The following is an 18118-nucleotide window of genomic DNA, read 5'->3' on the forward strand; positions in this document are numbered from 1 at the left end:
CTTCTTTGGTGACTGACTTAGGCACCTAATCACTGTCTCAGTTTCTTATATGATTGGATGAGATAATTATATTTCCCTTACTATGAAAACCACATTAATACTGTAATTCAGTGTAAGCTTGTTCAGAGCATAAATTGGAGCCTACGTGCTTCACATAGGAGCATCATGCAGTAAAATCTGATTTTAAAAGTTTACAGTCTGAAAGATCAGCTGTAAGACAGCTACAGAAGGCAGACAAACTGGTAGAGAGATAGAAATAAATGGTGTGGAGACCATGTAATTTTTAACAAGTTGGGGGCAGTCAGGGCCCTGCAGGGCCAGGGCCTACCCAGGCTAGCAGCCAGGGCATGTCAGCCAGGACCTGTCTCACTGCCCCAGCCAGGAGATGCCCTGGAGAGGAGGGCAGGCTGAGGTGTCAGCCTGTGCGTAAAGGTCAGGATCAGGCACAGTGAGAGGAACCAGGGTCAGAGACAGCTGCTGAGCAGCCAACTTAGTGTGGCCCTGTTCGATGGTACCTGCAGCTGGGTAGGTCTAAAGGCTGTGGGCAGGGCTGACATGGAGTCCTGGGCTATGGGCAGGGTTGGAGGAGCCCTCAGAGGGGAGGGGTCAGGGCCTGTGAAGCCTATGAGTCTCCCAGAGCCATGGAGATACATCTAGTTTGACTAAACGTCAACATCCTATTGCATTACACTGACTGTAATACATACAACCACACCTACCACTTAAGGAAAAAAAAAAAAAAAAAAAAAGAAAGAAAGAAGAAAAGAGGTTTCTCATTTTCTCTCTCTTTCCTGATGTCCAGGCATTTCTTTAAGATCTGTATGGCTGGATGATGATAAGGGTCACAAATCATTCCTGGCTGAACATTACTGTCCTGCAAATGCCTTGTGCTGCATGCATCACATATTACTGTCCTAAGCAATGAGCTCATTTCTGTAGGTTGTGCTTTGTGCCTGTGCAATGCAGTATACTTCCTTCAATGCTGAGTGTAAAACATCTGATTCATTGTATCCATATTTATCAGGGAATGAGGTCCAGTTATGCAAATACAGAGTAGCTTTTATCTTTTGTCTCGTTATTTGCTTAGAAATATTGAATTTTGCTTTTGCTGAACTACTGTTGTAACTGTGAGTAATTTATTAACAATACAGCCACGTCATGCACATTGCTAGTAAGACATAGCCCACATTTTGGGTGGGAGAGTATCAGATAGGAATCTGATTAGCTAATTAAGATGCAAAACTGAGATTCTACAAAAACAACTGTTGGTCCCCATATTACATTTTTAATGTTGTTCTACTGCTCTTTTTTGACAGATTCAGTGTAACTGCTTTATTAGTTCAGTGCTGCTCTCAGAAAATGCCATTTCATTTATGTCCACTTGTGTCCTCAAGGTCATCTCAGAACTGCGAGTTCTGACCTTGGTAGTGCAGTATTCCTATAGCAGTAATAATTACTCAACTAGTGTCAAACATGTTTTTATAACAAAAATCCCAAAGAGGATTAATGAGAATTGATTTTCTGCTTAGTGGCTTGTAAGTGATTGATATACAAACAAGATCTTTCAAGCTGTTGGTCCATACTACATGCTTGAAGCACTAATGTAGATCTATGGGTGCAGTTCAAGTACTCAGTACTTACCTTAGTACTGAATTTTTGCTGCTTCCCTTACACTTTGCTTGTTTAGCGTAACTTGTCAAGTATTCAGGAAGTCATTAGTATTATGCTGTCACCAAAGGCATGCTTATGGCACAGTCTGATACTTTGCATATGATGTGTTTTAAATGCTGTACAATCTAAACTGGCTTTTCCTATTATAATTTCCCTTGATTTTTGTGCAGCATCCGTAGCAGATAGCAGCATCCGACTGCAGCAGATAGCAGGCAGTTACAGAGCAAGACATCCTTGCTGAAGCATCCATGGGAGACTGATCTGAATTCCAATGCATGTGACTCATCAGTTAGCTTAGTGCAGATGAAGTTCCTCTTTAATTTCTAGCTGTCTGTTCTATGAGAACCACTTATTGACAGAAGAATTCCTGTGATGTATTAAACACTTTCATTGAAACACTGGTTGCTGATAGCATGGCAGCTCACTGCAGGTTCTCTGTGGAGTATTTTGTTCACCTCACACTTAATGATTATGGTTGTGTTATATCAGGCTTCTTAACAAGGGCTTGCACAGGTAATTAATATAATTAATTGTAGTGACAGTAAATTAAAATTGTGCATATTTTACATTTACCCTTCGCACACGTTTTGAACAAAAAAATCAAACAGACCTTTAGTGTATGTCTCAGACTTTTATATGTAGCTCTGTAATTGCATACATGGCTCTTGGCAATTATGCTGCATACAGGCAAGTAACATATAGCATATTTGATGATTTCTGATTTAATGTCAAGAAGAGTATTATTATCTAGCAGTTAGTCTGGTACTTTATAGAACAACTATTTCTAGAGAGACATGGCTAAGTAGGTGCATACTTTCATCTAGCAGGACGGTTTTGCTTATAGGATTGCTCATAGCATTTCTTAGTCATGACTGTATGCTGACTTTCACTGTCAAACTGTTAAACATTAACAAACACAAACCTTTCCTTTGCAGGAGGCCCAGAAGATCAATGGTGGTGGAGATACACAGGCAGATGGGGCCTGCAAACCAACGGATGAAAAAGAAGAGAACGTGGCAGCAGAAGTGGGATGGATGACCTCTGTAAAAGATTGGGCAGGAGTCATGATATCTGCCCAGACATTAACTGGCAGAGTACTTGTAAGTTTTTTTTTTTTTTTTTTTTTCCTATATATGTATTTTAAAGAGCATTTGTTACACAAGCATTGTGATCCAGCATTAGTGGAAGATTTAGAGTTGGTGTGTTGCATCAGCACGAAGTCAATCCCAGTTTTCTCTCTGTTGGAAGTTAAATAGTATACTAATTCTTACTACAAAGAGAAGCAGAGATGGCAATAAAGAAAAGCTGCTTTCTGCCATAGTTTCACCTTTGCCCTAGCCTGTTTCAGTATTCTGGCACCGGGATTCTGAGCTCTGAACACTAATACTAATAATTTCATGTTTGTATTATGTTGTAAAACTATAGGTCTATTTTGTCTGGAAGAAAATTGTGCTAGTAAAAATAGAAGCCAACTAGGAAAATAAGCATTATATAATACGTGTATATAGTGGTCAGAACTGTAAAGCAGAGACAAATCTGAACAGAATATGTGATGATAGTTGTGCACAGACACTTCCAATAGATTAGGAATGATTTTATGTTCCCTTGATTTCTTCCTTTATGAAGATATGAAATATTTTTATTATGAAGGAGTTATATATCAAATAGAGCCACAAATCAGATCAGGATAATCTGCGATTTAAAGCTGTGGTAAAAAGCTTTACAGTTTTCACTTTGAATATAATTATTTTATAGCCTTGTGAAATCATACTTGATTACCAAAGGTTTCGTCTTGAATCCACTGCAGTTAAAGGTGTCTCGTGTGATTATGATTAGTTCTCTGTTAGAAAGCAAATACTGACTAGCAGCCAAAGCAATTTAAGTCCTATTTAAAACTTGTATGATTCCAGTGAAATTCTTGAACTAGTTTCAATTAAAATTAAAACAGTTCTTGATAGTTTACTTCAGGTAAGAGATATGTTACAGTCAGTTCTTGTATGTAGAACTATTATTTGGCAGTGGGGATAGAAGGAAAAGAATGAATTTTCCCATCCTAATGAAGTCCTTTACAGTTAGAAGTTGAGGTGGCTTAGTTGCTACTGTCTTGTTTAATTCTGCATTAATATTATTTTGATTATTTTTTCCTAAACAAACAAAAAAACAACACTTCTGCTTATGTTAAATGCTGACTTACATCAATATGTTAAAAGTATGTTCTAGTGCCACACTTAGCATTACGTCTATTCAATGTCAAACTGACATAATGATCATCTTATAAGAAGCAGCATATTGATCTTTCACATGTTTTTCTGACATCTTCAGCATTAAAAGTGACAAATATTAGTCACGTTTCTTTTTCTAGTTTAAGCATCAAGGTTAGAAATCATGCAAAATAGTCTTTTGCTATTAGCTATGTAATCAGAAATAAGCCTATATTGTTTTTACTGAGGGGAATAGGAACAAAAGTAAACCAACAGTCTAGGCCAAAACACAAACTATAAAACATATTTTATTTTGTGCTTTTCCTTCAAGATACTAGGAGAACTTATTGGATTCCATTTGATTTATTTATTTTTATTTTCGTGTGTGTGCTAAGTTTATTGTTGCATCTTACAAGGAACTGGTTTAATTTCAGAGTTTTATTTGTTGGCAGATGAACAGCATCACTGAGTCAGATTACTTCTGAGAATATTTGATGTTCTTCTCAAATAGGACAACAGCTACTGTATACATCTGGGCACATCAATATGAGAAACAAATGGTTATATATGGGGCCTGTTAATTTTCGTTAGTTTAGAAAATGAGATACATTTGTTTTAATGTAGTACTCACCAGTTTCAGGATTTGAATTGATTTGAATACGATGTAATTTTTGGAGGACCATTTGCAGTGTCAACAGTAACTGTTCATTTAAAATTTACATTATGGTTATATTTGCTAAAGGTTAACTGCTTCAATGAACATTTGTGCTGAAGGGAATATTCACATTATTTGGAGATATAGGATATAGCTAAGTCAAGTCAATATTTTTATAAAGTAAATACTGTTTTAAAATATTATGACTTACTCATGAATTCCAACTAACTGAACAGTCTGTTTCTACTAGCTATTGTATTTCTGAATCAACATGTGTATTATTATTATTATTAAATTTTTTTTCCTTGGAGCTAGTGGCCTTACAGTGCTACAGAATCAAAACTGTATGAGATATCTGCGGAAATTATAGTACCTTTTTACACTGTGAGATTTTAAATTAAAATCACTCTTTGCACTAAGCACTGCTTACTGCTGTAGGAGCTTAAATTCCACATTGACATTTCAAAAGTGATTTGTGCATGAAGGAATATTCACACTACCCAGTTTTATCTGAAGGGCAGGTTTTGGAAGAAGGCATTTGTAGCAGATGATCCAGAATGTTTTCCAGTTAGAATCCCTTTTTGTCTCCTGAAGTGGTGCAGAACACTGAGTTAGTTAAGCACAATGATTACAGTTGTGTGGTCTGAATATCCTTTTCCTCATTTTTGAGGTTTTAAAAACATGCCTGGAACTTAATATTCTTGGTGGCACAACCTTTGAAAATGTGACTCATGCTCTTATATAATGTAGATAAGAATTTTACATACTGTTTAAAAATGTCTCTTTATTAAATTACATAAGCAAATGATTTAAGAACATGCAAACTGAACCCATGCAGTACTGTTTGCAGTTGATGTCATAGATCTAAATCACCAAAAATGGTGAAAGTTGCCTGAAGATCTGCTCATGGAAGTGCTGTTTAAGTGCAATATAATGTAGAAGTAGATGATGGAAGTATCAAATAACAGTTCCTGAGTTGAGCTTCTCAGAAAAGAATCAGACACATTCATAATTAATCTGAACAATCAGGAAATTGAAGGTGTTTATGAACTGATTTTGCTTCCTGAAATTATTTTTTTTATTCGTTCAAGTAAGAAGAAAAAGACTTCTGTAATTAGGTAATTAAAAGCACATCATGATATATAAGAGAAAACTGTAAGTGTATTGTTGAAGTTACCACAGTTCAATCTAGGACACAGTTGAGTGTGGACTCTCCTGCAAACCAACCAAGAAAATCACTATTTCAATTGCAAATCTGAGAAATTAAATGGCAGAGCAAGTTGCTGTTTTCTTCTGTTTTAACACATGATCTGTGAATGCGTAGCAGAGATAGAAGCTTTACTTAGCTATCTAGTGCTGGGTGCCATGTGGTGGTTTTGCCTGCTGCCTTGACTCACAGTAACAGAACGAGGTCAATTTGTATTATATTATAATATATAAAGCTTTTTTTTTTTTTTTTTTTTTTTCTTAATCACTGCATAAGGAAAATGTCTTTTAAATTGGCAATGTTGAAGGAAAGAGGAAAACAGAAGCCTTTTTTGGTTTGGGAGGTGGGGGTGGGCAGGGAAAGAGGAGTGATATAGACAAATAGTGACAGCAGTATATTACTGAAGTTTTTTCATTAGAAGACTCCTAAGGTTGATTTCTTAATATTCTTAATGCTTATTAACTCTATTTAAATATCTAAAGAAGAGGAAGAGCTTTGAGATAAATAGTAATAAAACTCGTGACTAGGTTTTGCCTGGCCTTCTGTAAGGTTTGAACATCGTAATTTCTGAGATACTGGTGCCAAAACTTTAAACGTCTGAATCAAAGCCCACCAAATCAATAGAGAATGTGATGAAGTTTTTCTATTGAAACACCCGGACACTTGATTGGAATTTTGAAGAACGGCTGAAAATGTTGTAAGGCCTAACTGCTCATTCTATAGAAGAGTGGCGTATTTCTATGACTGAAATTTTTCAACATTCAAGTTGTCTATTTTGTTTGTAACCATCACAGTTTAATTATAAATACATATGATGCTGAAATAAAAGTAAATTTGCTATATTATTGCTTACTCAAGAAATAATGTGTCAGTTATTTTTCCTTGGAGAACTTGTAGTTTTTGTCAATAAATACTATCCTAAATAAATAGGATCGTATCCTTTATTATAAAAAAGATAGCAAATAATAGTACTCCATTTGGGAGGAATAAAAAGCATAAGTGAAGCAATGGAATGAAAAATACTTTTTTTCTTATTGTTGTTTATAGTCAGAAGAATAGTTTGAGAGCTGGTAGAGTGTTTTGAAAAAAAAAAAACAGAAAACAAAAAAACAAAACAGTGGATTTTTAAATATGTGATAAATTATAGTAGATTTTGCTGGAAAAATACATAAATATGCTATGTCCTTTTTTTTTGTTTGTTTGTTTTTTTAGGATATTTTTACAGTAGAAAGAGCTTTACTACATATTTATTTTTACAGTAGAAAGAGCTTTACTACATATTTATTTTTATTTTTCTGAAGGATTGGATTCAAATTCTTTTAACATTAAGGGAAAAAAAAAAAAAAAAAAAACAACACACACGCAAAAACCCCCTTGCAATAATTTACAGTTGCCTAGCAGCCAAAGTAAAATTTAGCAGCATAGAAATTATTTGGATTTCTCGGTGCTTCCAAAGGCAATAAGAGTTCTTTCATGACTTTAATGAGGCAAGGTGCTTGAAGGATAAATTTGTAGCCCTGACAGATAAGAATTTGGAGAAGACAGGTATATTTGGTATACATACAATTTGTTCAGCGTTTTTGACAATATCAGCTATTTTACTACATTTCCAGAGCAGAAAGAGAAGCCTTGGGCAGTATACGATATCACGGAATTGAGAGTTGAGCATGATTTCTCAATGGTAAACAAAGTTTTGTAATTTTTTTTCTTTCTTTCCAGTGTGGGATCCTATCACCCAAGAGGAGATCTCTTGCAACTAATCTTTTTGTCGCCTTAACAGACCTTTTTTTTTTTTTCTGATCACCTGTGATGTTCTTATGGTGTAGTTAATTGGAATAAGACTTCATTTAGAATCAAATGTATTAATTGACGTGATGATACAAATAGAATTCATTCTTCTGTGTTTTAGTCTTTCATACTCATTATATCCCAAGCATTTTACAAATGTGAACCTGACATTATTTTTTCAGCAGTGACACACTTACATTCTTGGATAACAGGACTTGTTTTGCAGTTTATTGGTTAAGGCATGACAATTTTTCTTAGCTAGTTAAAGAAAGTTTTTTTGTGAAATCCTGCTAGTTAGGCAAAAATAACTAGAAATTCCCTTCCCATTTCAAGGGAAGTTCCACGTTTTCCCTTGTTGTGTGCTGTAATATTCTGAACTACAAGCAAGGAGGAAAGTATTTTGGCCTCCATGTCAGGAACACAGGCACGAACCATAGGATGCCCCCTGACCTCGGTGTTTTTTTTAAATGTTCATCAAACCAAGACCTATACCAACACTCATTTGAATAAACAAGTAAAATAGTTCATGAAAGTTACAAGAAAATGTGTTTCTCGGCATGTAGTTAAAAGTTTTTGAAAGATACCTTAAAGATTTAGTGCAAGGTTAACTGTCATTCTGTTTGAGGAGAAAGGACTTATTTTTTATCTGCTTGTAACTGAATCTGCTTCCGATTGCTAGCATGAAATTGTGATTTTACCTGACTATTTGGGACTCTTAAACATTTCAGGGACATTAAAATAAATGATCTAATTACATTAACCATTAATTTGCCTTTCTACACATCTCTGAGGATGCTAAATCAATGAGTAGATAGGTGATAAATTAAGTATACAACTATCTGTTAAGACTATCTCTTATTTTATGGATGAAGAAAGTAACGCATAAATAAAGAAGCTGTTGATGACCTCCAAGTGTAGAAATTAGTAGCATTTTCATAACCATAGTAACAATTGTATGGCAGATGAATTTCAGTGTGTGTAAGTATAGGGAAATGAATCAAGAGAAAAAAAGCCTTAAAAACACTTAAATGATTCTGAGACCAGAACTGATGGATTTTGCTGAGAAAAGATATTGGCATCATCATGGATAGCTCTTTGAAGTAATTGACTGACCCTGCACTTGAGGTCATAGAAAGATAGAATTCTGAGCATTGTCAAGAACAAGACAGATTGGCATCTTTTGCAGTTTGCAGTTATACTTTCTAATCACTAGATCACAGGTGCACTTAACTATACATCTGTAGATTAATAGAATAGATGTGTCTAGGCAGAGGGAGTGAAGGAGAGGTTAACCTTTAACACACGGGCATTCTAATATTCGTGAATCTTGTTTGTTTAACAATATGCACATTCCTGAATGTGTCTGTAGTAGATCTTTTATTAGTAGTAGTAGTAGTAGTAATTAGGTCTTCTGAGATGAAAAAGTGTACGCATTTTAGATTATAAAGTATTACATCTGTATAGATGTTCCCCTTCTCTCACCCTGGTCAACAAATAAGAAAACACGTTGTAGAGACTAAAGAGCATAGCCTTATCAGGGTAGGAAATTTGCATTAAGACTGGATACAAAGCAGCTGAGAATGCGCCTATCAGTATGTTAGTGTAACTGCACAGATCTGTTCATCACATTTGTTCACAGATTATATGCTGCTTGCAACTGTTCTCCACTAATTTACTTTTCATCGGGGATAGTTTGGATTCTGCTCCTCAATATTGAGAAATGAGTTTGTCTGTTTAGTTCTTTTTAATCTTCCTTAGTCCTTGGTGGCATTTAAATGAGTCCCAGAGATGTGTTCTAGATTACTTTAATTCCTTGTGAAAATTATGTAGGCTACTTCCTTGGTTTCCATGGGAAGAGGAACAATGCTTCTCCATTTGAGTTCATGAGATACTGAATGATAATGGAATAGAGTAGGAAGTGTTAAGGAAGTCTTGCTGGTTTCCTTGGTAACTGCAGCTAGCTTAAGTTATGCACTTTCTTTTTTTTTTGAATATTTATTTATTATTGACAATACCAAGCATTGTTTTGCAAGGTTTCTGCTTTGGATTGAAGGATGTGCTTCTTCACACGATCCTGTGGGAAAGCAAGTTCTTCTAGTATACACATTTCTTTAGCATTGTACTATTCAATTTTGCAGAGATTTTGGGTTGTCAATATATCTTAGATATATTAGATATATCTAATCTTAGATATTAGATATATCTAATATATCTAAGATATATCAATATATCTTAGATATATAGATAGCCATCTTGTTGCCTTTGTGTGAAATGGTTGTAGTTTCAGTGGATCTTGTCTTACTTGAAAAAAAAAAAAAAGAAGTCTAGAAGTATTGAATACTTGGGGAAAAAAAATAGGTGCAACTAAAATAATAAAAAACAGCAATGTGTTAATTTCTCACTATGGTCCAATATTTAGGATTAATAAGTTACTGTATTTTCAGCTGTGGCACTGTGTTAAAGGAAGTAGCTGATGTTCTTCCATCAGCTTTCTTTCATTGCTAAATTATGCCTTTCTTAAACTTTCTTTTCTGTTGCAGCTTCCATGAAGTGTATGGATAATCAAACATAAATAGTTTTTCCTCCTTGTTTTTAAATAGTTTTAAATACTATTTGTGGAGATGGGTTATGTGTGCACCAGGTGGATACACATGCTAAAATCAAGTTAGGAAAAGGATCAAGTGTGTGTTTATTGAATTCCTAGTTCAGAAAATGGAAGAGTAGAAACAGAAATTTAAGTGTATACATCAGATATAATTCATAAATATTTACCTTAAAATGACTAATTTTTTAATCACAGTGTAGTCTAATCCAGACTCTTTGTGGCGTTACTGTCAGTTTATAGCTTCTACTAGGGGAGTTGACTGCTGTTAAGTTATTGTCAGAAATTTTGTGTTTTGTTGCAGAGATTTCTGTGACCTCTAGATAGATGGCCATGCCTATAGAATATAATATATATTCTATATATATTATAATATATTCTACGTATTATATAGAATATATAATATATTATATATATATAATATATATATTATATTATATAATATATATATATTCTATATATATTATAATATATAATAATTATTTATTTATAGATTCTATATAGAGATTCTAGATAGATGGCCATGCCTATAGAATCTCTATATAGAATCTATAAATAAATAATTATTATATATTATAATACAATGTAATGTGTACTATATGCACATAACAAAGCATGAAACTTTTCCTACAGTGGGAATAAAAATACTCTGCTAACACCTTTTGACCTACATTTTTTCCCCCTAAATTAAGGTACTAGTGGCATTTGTTACAATGAGGAATAGCAAACAGTTGCAAATCATGTTGTGTCAACTTTTGAATGTTTTCTCAAGAGAAAATAGATAATCATTTTGAGAAAGTCAAGAGCATCGTTAGCACTCAGATTTATAGCAATACTGTCTTAGGGAAACTACTGCTGAAGAAGGTGACTTCTGTTATACAAGTCTTTGTTGTTGAAAAATATTTGTAAGACTATCATTACATTAATGTCAAGCGCAAGTTTGGAAAAGTCCTTGATAATTCTTTCCTGAGTACAGCTATAAGGAAAGTAAGTAAATACATGTGTTTCTAATGATAATGGTGTGTTGCATCCTCTTGATAAGACTGGTGCAGAGGAAATTTAGCTTCCACCCATGGGCCACTTAAAATACTCAAACATTTAACAAAAATATATGGACGCAACTGGTGCAAATGAAGTCTATTTGCAAAACTCACTAGAGAGACAGGTAGCTTCCCCTGAAGGAACCTATTCAGTCTCATGCAAAGGGCTGCTATGATGATGCAGTTAATACTGTTTAATATTTTTCTCACTGCATTTAGAATATTTAATAAAATTGTGCTTGTAATCAGAAATGAAGCAGTGATGAGATAATGAATACTTTTGAAGATGTTTATGCATATGCTTTTGTGTAGCTTTGCCATCAGTGATATTTTTTTGAGGTGTGGAATCAACTGCTAAACTCATAGGTTAAAAAAAAATAAATCTACATTTCAGTGTTTAGCAAAAAAAAAAAAAAAATAGTTTGTCCATGCAAAATACAGTATATTAAAATCATTTTTTTTTTGTGTCTTATATATTCATTTAGTGCTTTCTTCATAACGGTTGTTTGATAGTTACTTGAATTTGTGCAAGCTTCCTGACAAATGTTCTCAGTATATTCTAATTGATTTGAAAAGTTTTACACGGCTCCTTAAATGTGCATTACTTTGGCACAGGAGCATCCTCTCTGGTGTAATTAATGCTTAGTTTCAGCTTCAAATGCTGCAGCAAAGACAACTTGACAGCTTACCACTAAAGCTGCTGAAAGTCCCACTTTTCTTGTGAAGTCTAGTGTCTCTCCTGCTGCTGTAGGAATAGTATGCCACTCAGAACGAGTTAAAATGCTGGCTACTGATGTACAGGACTTGCAAGCTTAATTTGAAAGTGAGTAGCTGTAATGCATGACTGACATATTAGTACATTTATTCCCGCAACGTGCATTCTGAAGCTATTGAATGTACTTTGAGAAGTTGTAGCTATGTATCTTGGTAACAAGCAGCAGTATATTATCCACACTATAGCATCCATTAAAAATGTTTGCAACTTCCTTCATTGCAACAAGGAAGGAAGTCTAGTCTTGTAACTTTGGCTGCCTTGTTTTTAATTTTTAAATCTATCCAACTCACAGCCTGTAAGGTAAAACCTTGTGCAGAAAATTTTGAACTGGAAGAATCTCTTACACTTTGGGAGTATCTTCTACTAAGGCTTTCAATATGACAATAGTTTTGCACATACTGCAAAAGGAAAACTGTATTAATTGGAGCGTATAAAAGGAAATATGTTTTTGGGACAGACATCATTTGAATTTACTCTCCAGTTTCACTTTACAGTTCAATACTTATTCCATGAGAGAAAGGATAAGAATGGTCAGAGAAGGGAGGCAGCATTCAGCTTCAGACTGCTCATTTTCATTAATATTTACCAGTAGGTAAATTATATGTGTTTTGAACGTCACTAGAGTATCTGGACAGTGCAGCTGCATGCTACCATTTTTACTCCGTGGTACAATTTAGTGACCAGGCGTATTTAAACAGAACCTGGCAGAATCAGTTCTGTTGGTTTAGCTAAATAATTCTACTTTTTGCTTTAAACAATATAAACAAAGATGAACTGTCACATTCTGCTAACCCTCAAAAGTATTATGTATGAAAACTCAGTCCAGGTACAAAAAGCTAAGTTCATAAGGATGTTTCTTGAACACGATAGCAGTTTGCTCTTGTTTAGTTTCGACAAAGGCCTTAGTAAATTGATGTTTAAATGTAAAAGTTTGTTTCCTTCAATATGACTAATCTCCACTTCATGAGATTTTAAAATGTTTCTACCCTTAAAGAATTGTTAAATATTATTGAAAATGGAGCTGTAAAGCTAGTCTTTAAATTGGAAGACTGCTTGAAAATAGTACCCTGAGAGATTTCAATTTGATAAAGTAAAGTATGTCTCTTCAACAAACTAACCTTCCATCCTTCTGAAGTATGTATGAATTGGAAATTCTTCCATATTATACAACAGTAACGTAACTCACCAAGTTGAACATAACGGGTTTCCATGTTACACTAGGAGATGTCTGAAAAACCTGTAGATACTTTTTATCAAACTCTAGAATTTTTGTTTGTTTGTTTGTTTTGTTTTGTTCTCCCCCTAAGGATTACTTTTCGGGTCAGTCTTTTTTCTCTCGTGCTAGGCATTGCAAAGTGTTGGGTGAATTGATCGTAAATTAACTTATATTTATTTATTATTTTGACTCTACTAGTGCACATTTTCAGGTCTAAAACATATTTCTGGCCTATATAGTTGCATTTATGAAATATATATTTCTGCTCACTTTATAAAATTTTCGGTGTTTTTATATATACATTTTATCTCCATATCTATTTCATTTTTTTATTTCCATATTTGCTAGTTGAAGATGGCATATCCATGTATCAAAATGCTTTTTCATCATAGAGACTCTTTTCCCTGGTGTTTTAGTTCTGCACTTCTGCTTTTTATCCTTTCTGTGCCTGATAGGTGCAGACAGATAAACAATATGAAATTTTCCTTGCCATTCAGTCCATTAGACTCATTATGTATTCCCTTCTGGAAAGAGCCTTGGGCATCAACACCAGTTGCTCATGGTCTCTTTAGAACTGATGGCTCTTGATATGAAAGACCTATTTTTTTTAATGATGCAGTTCTGTTACATATCCAACAGATACACAACTTTTATACTCCAAGAAATGAAAACCCACTTATGTGAGATGTTTTCTTTCCCTTAAGGAAATGTATCTTGCATTTATTTTTTTAAAGTGAATTCTGTTTTTATAAAACTTTGTTTTATTAGTGGTTGAAAATTGATCAAGTTTAATTCACTGATAATGGAATTACAGCAAGAAGCAGAAGCTGAAGTTTGAATTTTTTCATTTGATTTGCCACAAAGTAAGCACCAGTTTGAGAGGCTTCAGCTTTATCCTACAAAGTATAGTGAAGAATATTGACATCAAATGTTTGCACTTACAAGGGAATTCTCCTATTTAACTTTCTGATTTTGGGGGGAGATAAAGAGGGGAGCAAAAGGAGGACAGAGTGGGACAGGCATGTATGATAGAGCCTGGAAAATAAATCCTCATTTTTGTTGTACTTCCAAAATGAACCTGGCAATCATATACAACTTTATTACCTGCACTTAGGTCTCATTTATGGGCACAAATATAAGTATGTAGGAATCCTCTTTTACATTTTATTATAGGGGAGTTTTAATATGTCTGTAACATCTGTTTTGGCATAGATATTGGCATGGAGATCATTGCCAAAAGAGTTGTAGTTAGGTTTTATTTAGGTGCTTTTGTCATTCTAAATACATATAAAAGTATTCTTTGAATAAATATACAGTAATTAGCAAACTGTCTTCATTGTAAATTAAGCATCACAACTTGATATAGTTTACAATGATATCAAGAGTAGCAAGCTTTTTTAAACAGGCAATGTCAGCCCCAACTATTTTGAATACACACTTCTGAAGAAGCATGCGCATTAAAACATTAAATGGAGTTATGTATAAGTAGTTCAGATAGTTTATCTCTTTACGTTACTACTGATATGCTCATATTCCTGTTGGGTAAACCCTTGTAACTTTCATAAAAATGAACAGGTAGTTAGGAAAATGATTCTAAAAAAACTAACAACTATGAAGTTCAATCGTGAACTGTATTTGGCCATTGAAAGGTTTAGATAACATTTGCATTTTTGTTTGCCTGCTGTGTAAGAACTTTTTAACCCATTAGCTTGTTACATATTTTGAAATCTCATTTGTGTAGATCCCTTTCTGTCTTCTGTGAAATGCCATAATTGTCAAGAAAGTCCATTGATTTAATCAGTAGCACAGAAAGCATAGAGGAAATTAAGACATTGCTGAAATCCATATGCAGATTTCTTTAACTGACAGAATTTAGGGAACATTGAGTGATTTAAAATGAGCAGTTCTCAACAATTTCCATACTGTAATGTAATACACTGGATATATTCATGCTCTCTTGCTTGCCCAAAAGAAAAGTTAAGAGAATGTGTTTTACAAATATATAGTATCATCACTTCCATGTGTTTTTTGTTTGTTTGTTTGTTTGTTTTACCATTATTGAGTGATATATTTATAGTAAATTAATCATCACCATTTGATATTGTTGGATTCAGATTTCAAGATCCCCAAGCTTTCTTCAGCAGACAGTAACAGCCTGAATTCTATGAGGATTGACTATGTAATTGTCATTAAAGTAATTACAGAGACAATTTGGATTGGCATTCTCAAAGTCATGTGTTAATGAGGTTAAAGGTTATGTGTTAGGAGCTCTGGAAGTTGATACTGATGACACTGTATGTCTCTAGACTTTTACATTATAATTAATGAATATTTCAACTTGTCCACTTGGTACTGAAGTAAGACTGCTTTTCTGTTCCTTCAGGCGTGATAGTCAGCACCTGATAGAAATTTGAATACAGTAAGATGAACTGACCAGTTCTCTGCTGGTTAGTTATATTAGGTATTGCAAATGGGAGACTTCATGTGTTTTGTTATTGATTCAAAAGCTTTATCCTTAAACTTTCAGAAGTCTCGGTTCTTCCTGTTCTCTGATTTTGACTAGATTTTATTTTTGTATTGAATGTATCAGGCAGTATCAGACTGGCAGGTTTCAGTGGTTAGTTGAAGGATTCTATTTTGGATGAGAAACCATGTCTCTGTCAGATTAAATATTTCACTTTCAATGTAAAATTGGTCTTTTAACTTCCCAAGCTTTTTTATCTTAATTATTTAATGGATAAGAGGAGTAAATAAGCTGCAGAGATTGGTTTAAAAGCTACTGCACAAAAGCATGATTTCTATAAACATTAGGCTACTTTCCAGCCTAGGAGAGGTGACTTGAGAGAGGAGATGGACTTGTCAATGAAACTTTTTGTAGGAGATCTAACCCAATAAAGAAGACAACCAGAGTCTTGTCCAACAGAAAGGCAATAAAAAGCAGAAACTGGATATTGTCTGCTTCACTGTTTCCAAGTCCTCAGTAGGAGTCGGGGATAGCCTGGCAAAAGAGTAAGTCTTCTGTCTTATGCTCTGGCAAGCTGTATCTAAGGACAACAGAAGCTTACGCTTAAATATATACCTCATCTATGAGATCTGTTAGTTTGAAGTGATCTGTAGGCTCTTGTACCTGTGTTTACCATTAAATAGAAAGAGACAATAAAAAGTGCACTTTTGAGAAGCTGGGGCTTCTGTCACAGCTGTCTCTCAGGTAAAAAAAAAAAAAAAAAAAAAAAAAAAAAAAAAAAGCAAAGCACCCTTACTCTCTTATGTCTACAGAAAGATACATACATGTCTTTTATTTCTGAAGCTACTGAATGTCCTACAATTTCATTGTTGTGGATGGTATCAAGCCCTTTGATTTCTTTAACAGAGTGCAAACTGATGTTAAAGAATTCTGGTGTAAACATTAAATAAAGTAATTATAAAGAGAGACACTAAGTGCCTCCTGACACTCTTTTATGGATCTTGGACGTTGGGTTAAGTTTCAGGTCTAGAAATGTGTAAAGATAAAAATATTGCATAAAAATGAACAGACTCAAAAAAAAAAAAAGTCTAAAATATGGATTTCACTTAGGAAACTTGGATTATATGTGAATGTATTACTAGTAATTCACAATTACATAATGAAACAATATTACATTCCCTCCTCTCCTTCTGTCCCCCCCAAAAAACAAACAAAAAAACAAAAAAACAAACTCTTGATATATGTTTATGATTTTATCAAATATTCATTAAGAAAGCCAGGGGAACTGGAGTTTTATCTTGGAGTAACAGCAGTTTGAAACAGTGTCAAACATAGTGTGTCATACCTTGTAATACTGATAACTAAGGACATATAAATACTTATGTGAATATCGTGAATAACTTTTTACTCTTCATATTACACCAATTAATGTTTTATCAACTATTTTCCTTGTGGCTTTGTTCTGTTGCATTATGGTAACTAAGTTGAGTTAGTTCTTTTGATAGAATGCTCTGGTACAAATAAAGCATAGGTTGTTCTCACCTTGATATAGCTTTTCAAGATCAGCTTCTCCTGAATTTTATCTCATCTACAAATATTAAGGTTAAAATTTCAGAGCCCTATCTGTACTAGCATTTTGCCAAGACAACTTTCTGTATGTCATGTCTCTTATCTCCCTCCCCTCAACCCTTTTATCAGTAAACCAAGGATGAAAATACAAAGTTTTTCATAAAAAATTAATCAGTTATAGCCACACTGATAGTTAATAAGGTAATTTATGAAGATGAAAAATACTGCTTTTTATGGGTGATAATGTGTGAAATGTCTCCCTAAGAATCAAGAAGTATATTAAAAATTTCATTAATGTAAAACTAATTATGGTTTATTTCTTAAAGGAAGGTGAATAGGCTTTAGAATTTAAAAAAGTATAAATAAAAGTAATAAGTAGCTACTTTTAAGAAGTAATTAAAAGTATTTTAAAGTAAATAAAAATGTATTTTATATAAAATATGAATAATGCAATTTAAAAGCTAATAGAATGGAATAATTTAGGAAAGAAGTTGGAGGAGAATGTCTTGGTAACGTGATTGGGCCATTGTTCTGTAAAGGTGCTAATTGCATGTTTTCCATTGCTGTTTGCAGAAGATCCAAGCAGGTAGATGATCAAAGAAACAACTTGAAAACACTACATGCTTATATGGCTTTTACTGTTCAGCTTTACTGATCTACAAAATAAAATACTAATTTGGGGGGGGGGGTGGCGGGGAGGGGAGTGTTTAAAATACAAGAAAATATATTATGGCTGTATGATCAAACAGAGATAAAATTATTCGTCTTGCTGATGGAGAGTAGTAAGTATCAGAAGAGACATCGTGAATGTCTGTGGTTATCTCTAACAAGTAGTATGAATGCTGTCATCACCCTATAAGTCATGGCCATAGAAAACCGTTGTGAGCTGTTAATAACTATATTTTCCCTGTTGCAGTAGGATGTTTACTG

The 18118-nt window shown here is 33.9% G+C and overlaps 1 protein-coding gene across 17 annotated transcripts in view; it reads left to right on the forward strand.

Annotated features, from left to right (window-relative positions):
* KCNMA1 (potassium calcium-activated channel subfamily M alpha 1) overlaps positions 1-18118 on the forward strand; it is a 476248-nt gene that overhangs the window by 129215 nt on the left and 328915 nt on the right. For all 17 annotated transcript variants that reach the window (XM_084526419.1, XM_084526420.1, XM_084526418.1 and 14 more), the window contains one exon: positions 2607-2771. In XM_084526419.1, the coding sequence (XP_084382545.1) occupies positions 2607-2771 (165 nt within the window). The remainder of the gene's footprint in view (positions 1-2606; positions 2772-18118) is intronic.

Source organism: Aythya ferina, assembly GCF_964211825.1.
Source record: "Aythya ferina genome assembly, chromosome: 7".
Taxonomy (NCBI): Eukaryota; Metazoa; Chordata; class Aves; order Anseriformes; family Anatidae; genus Aythya; species Aythya ferina.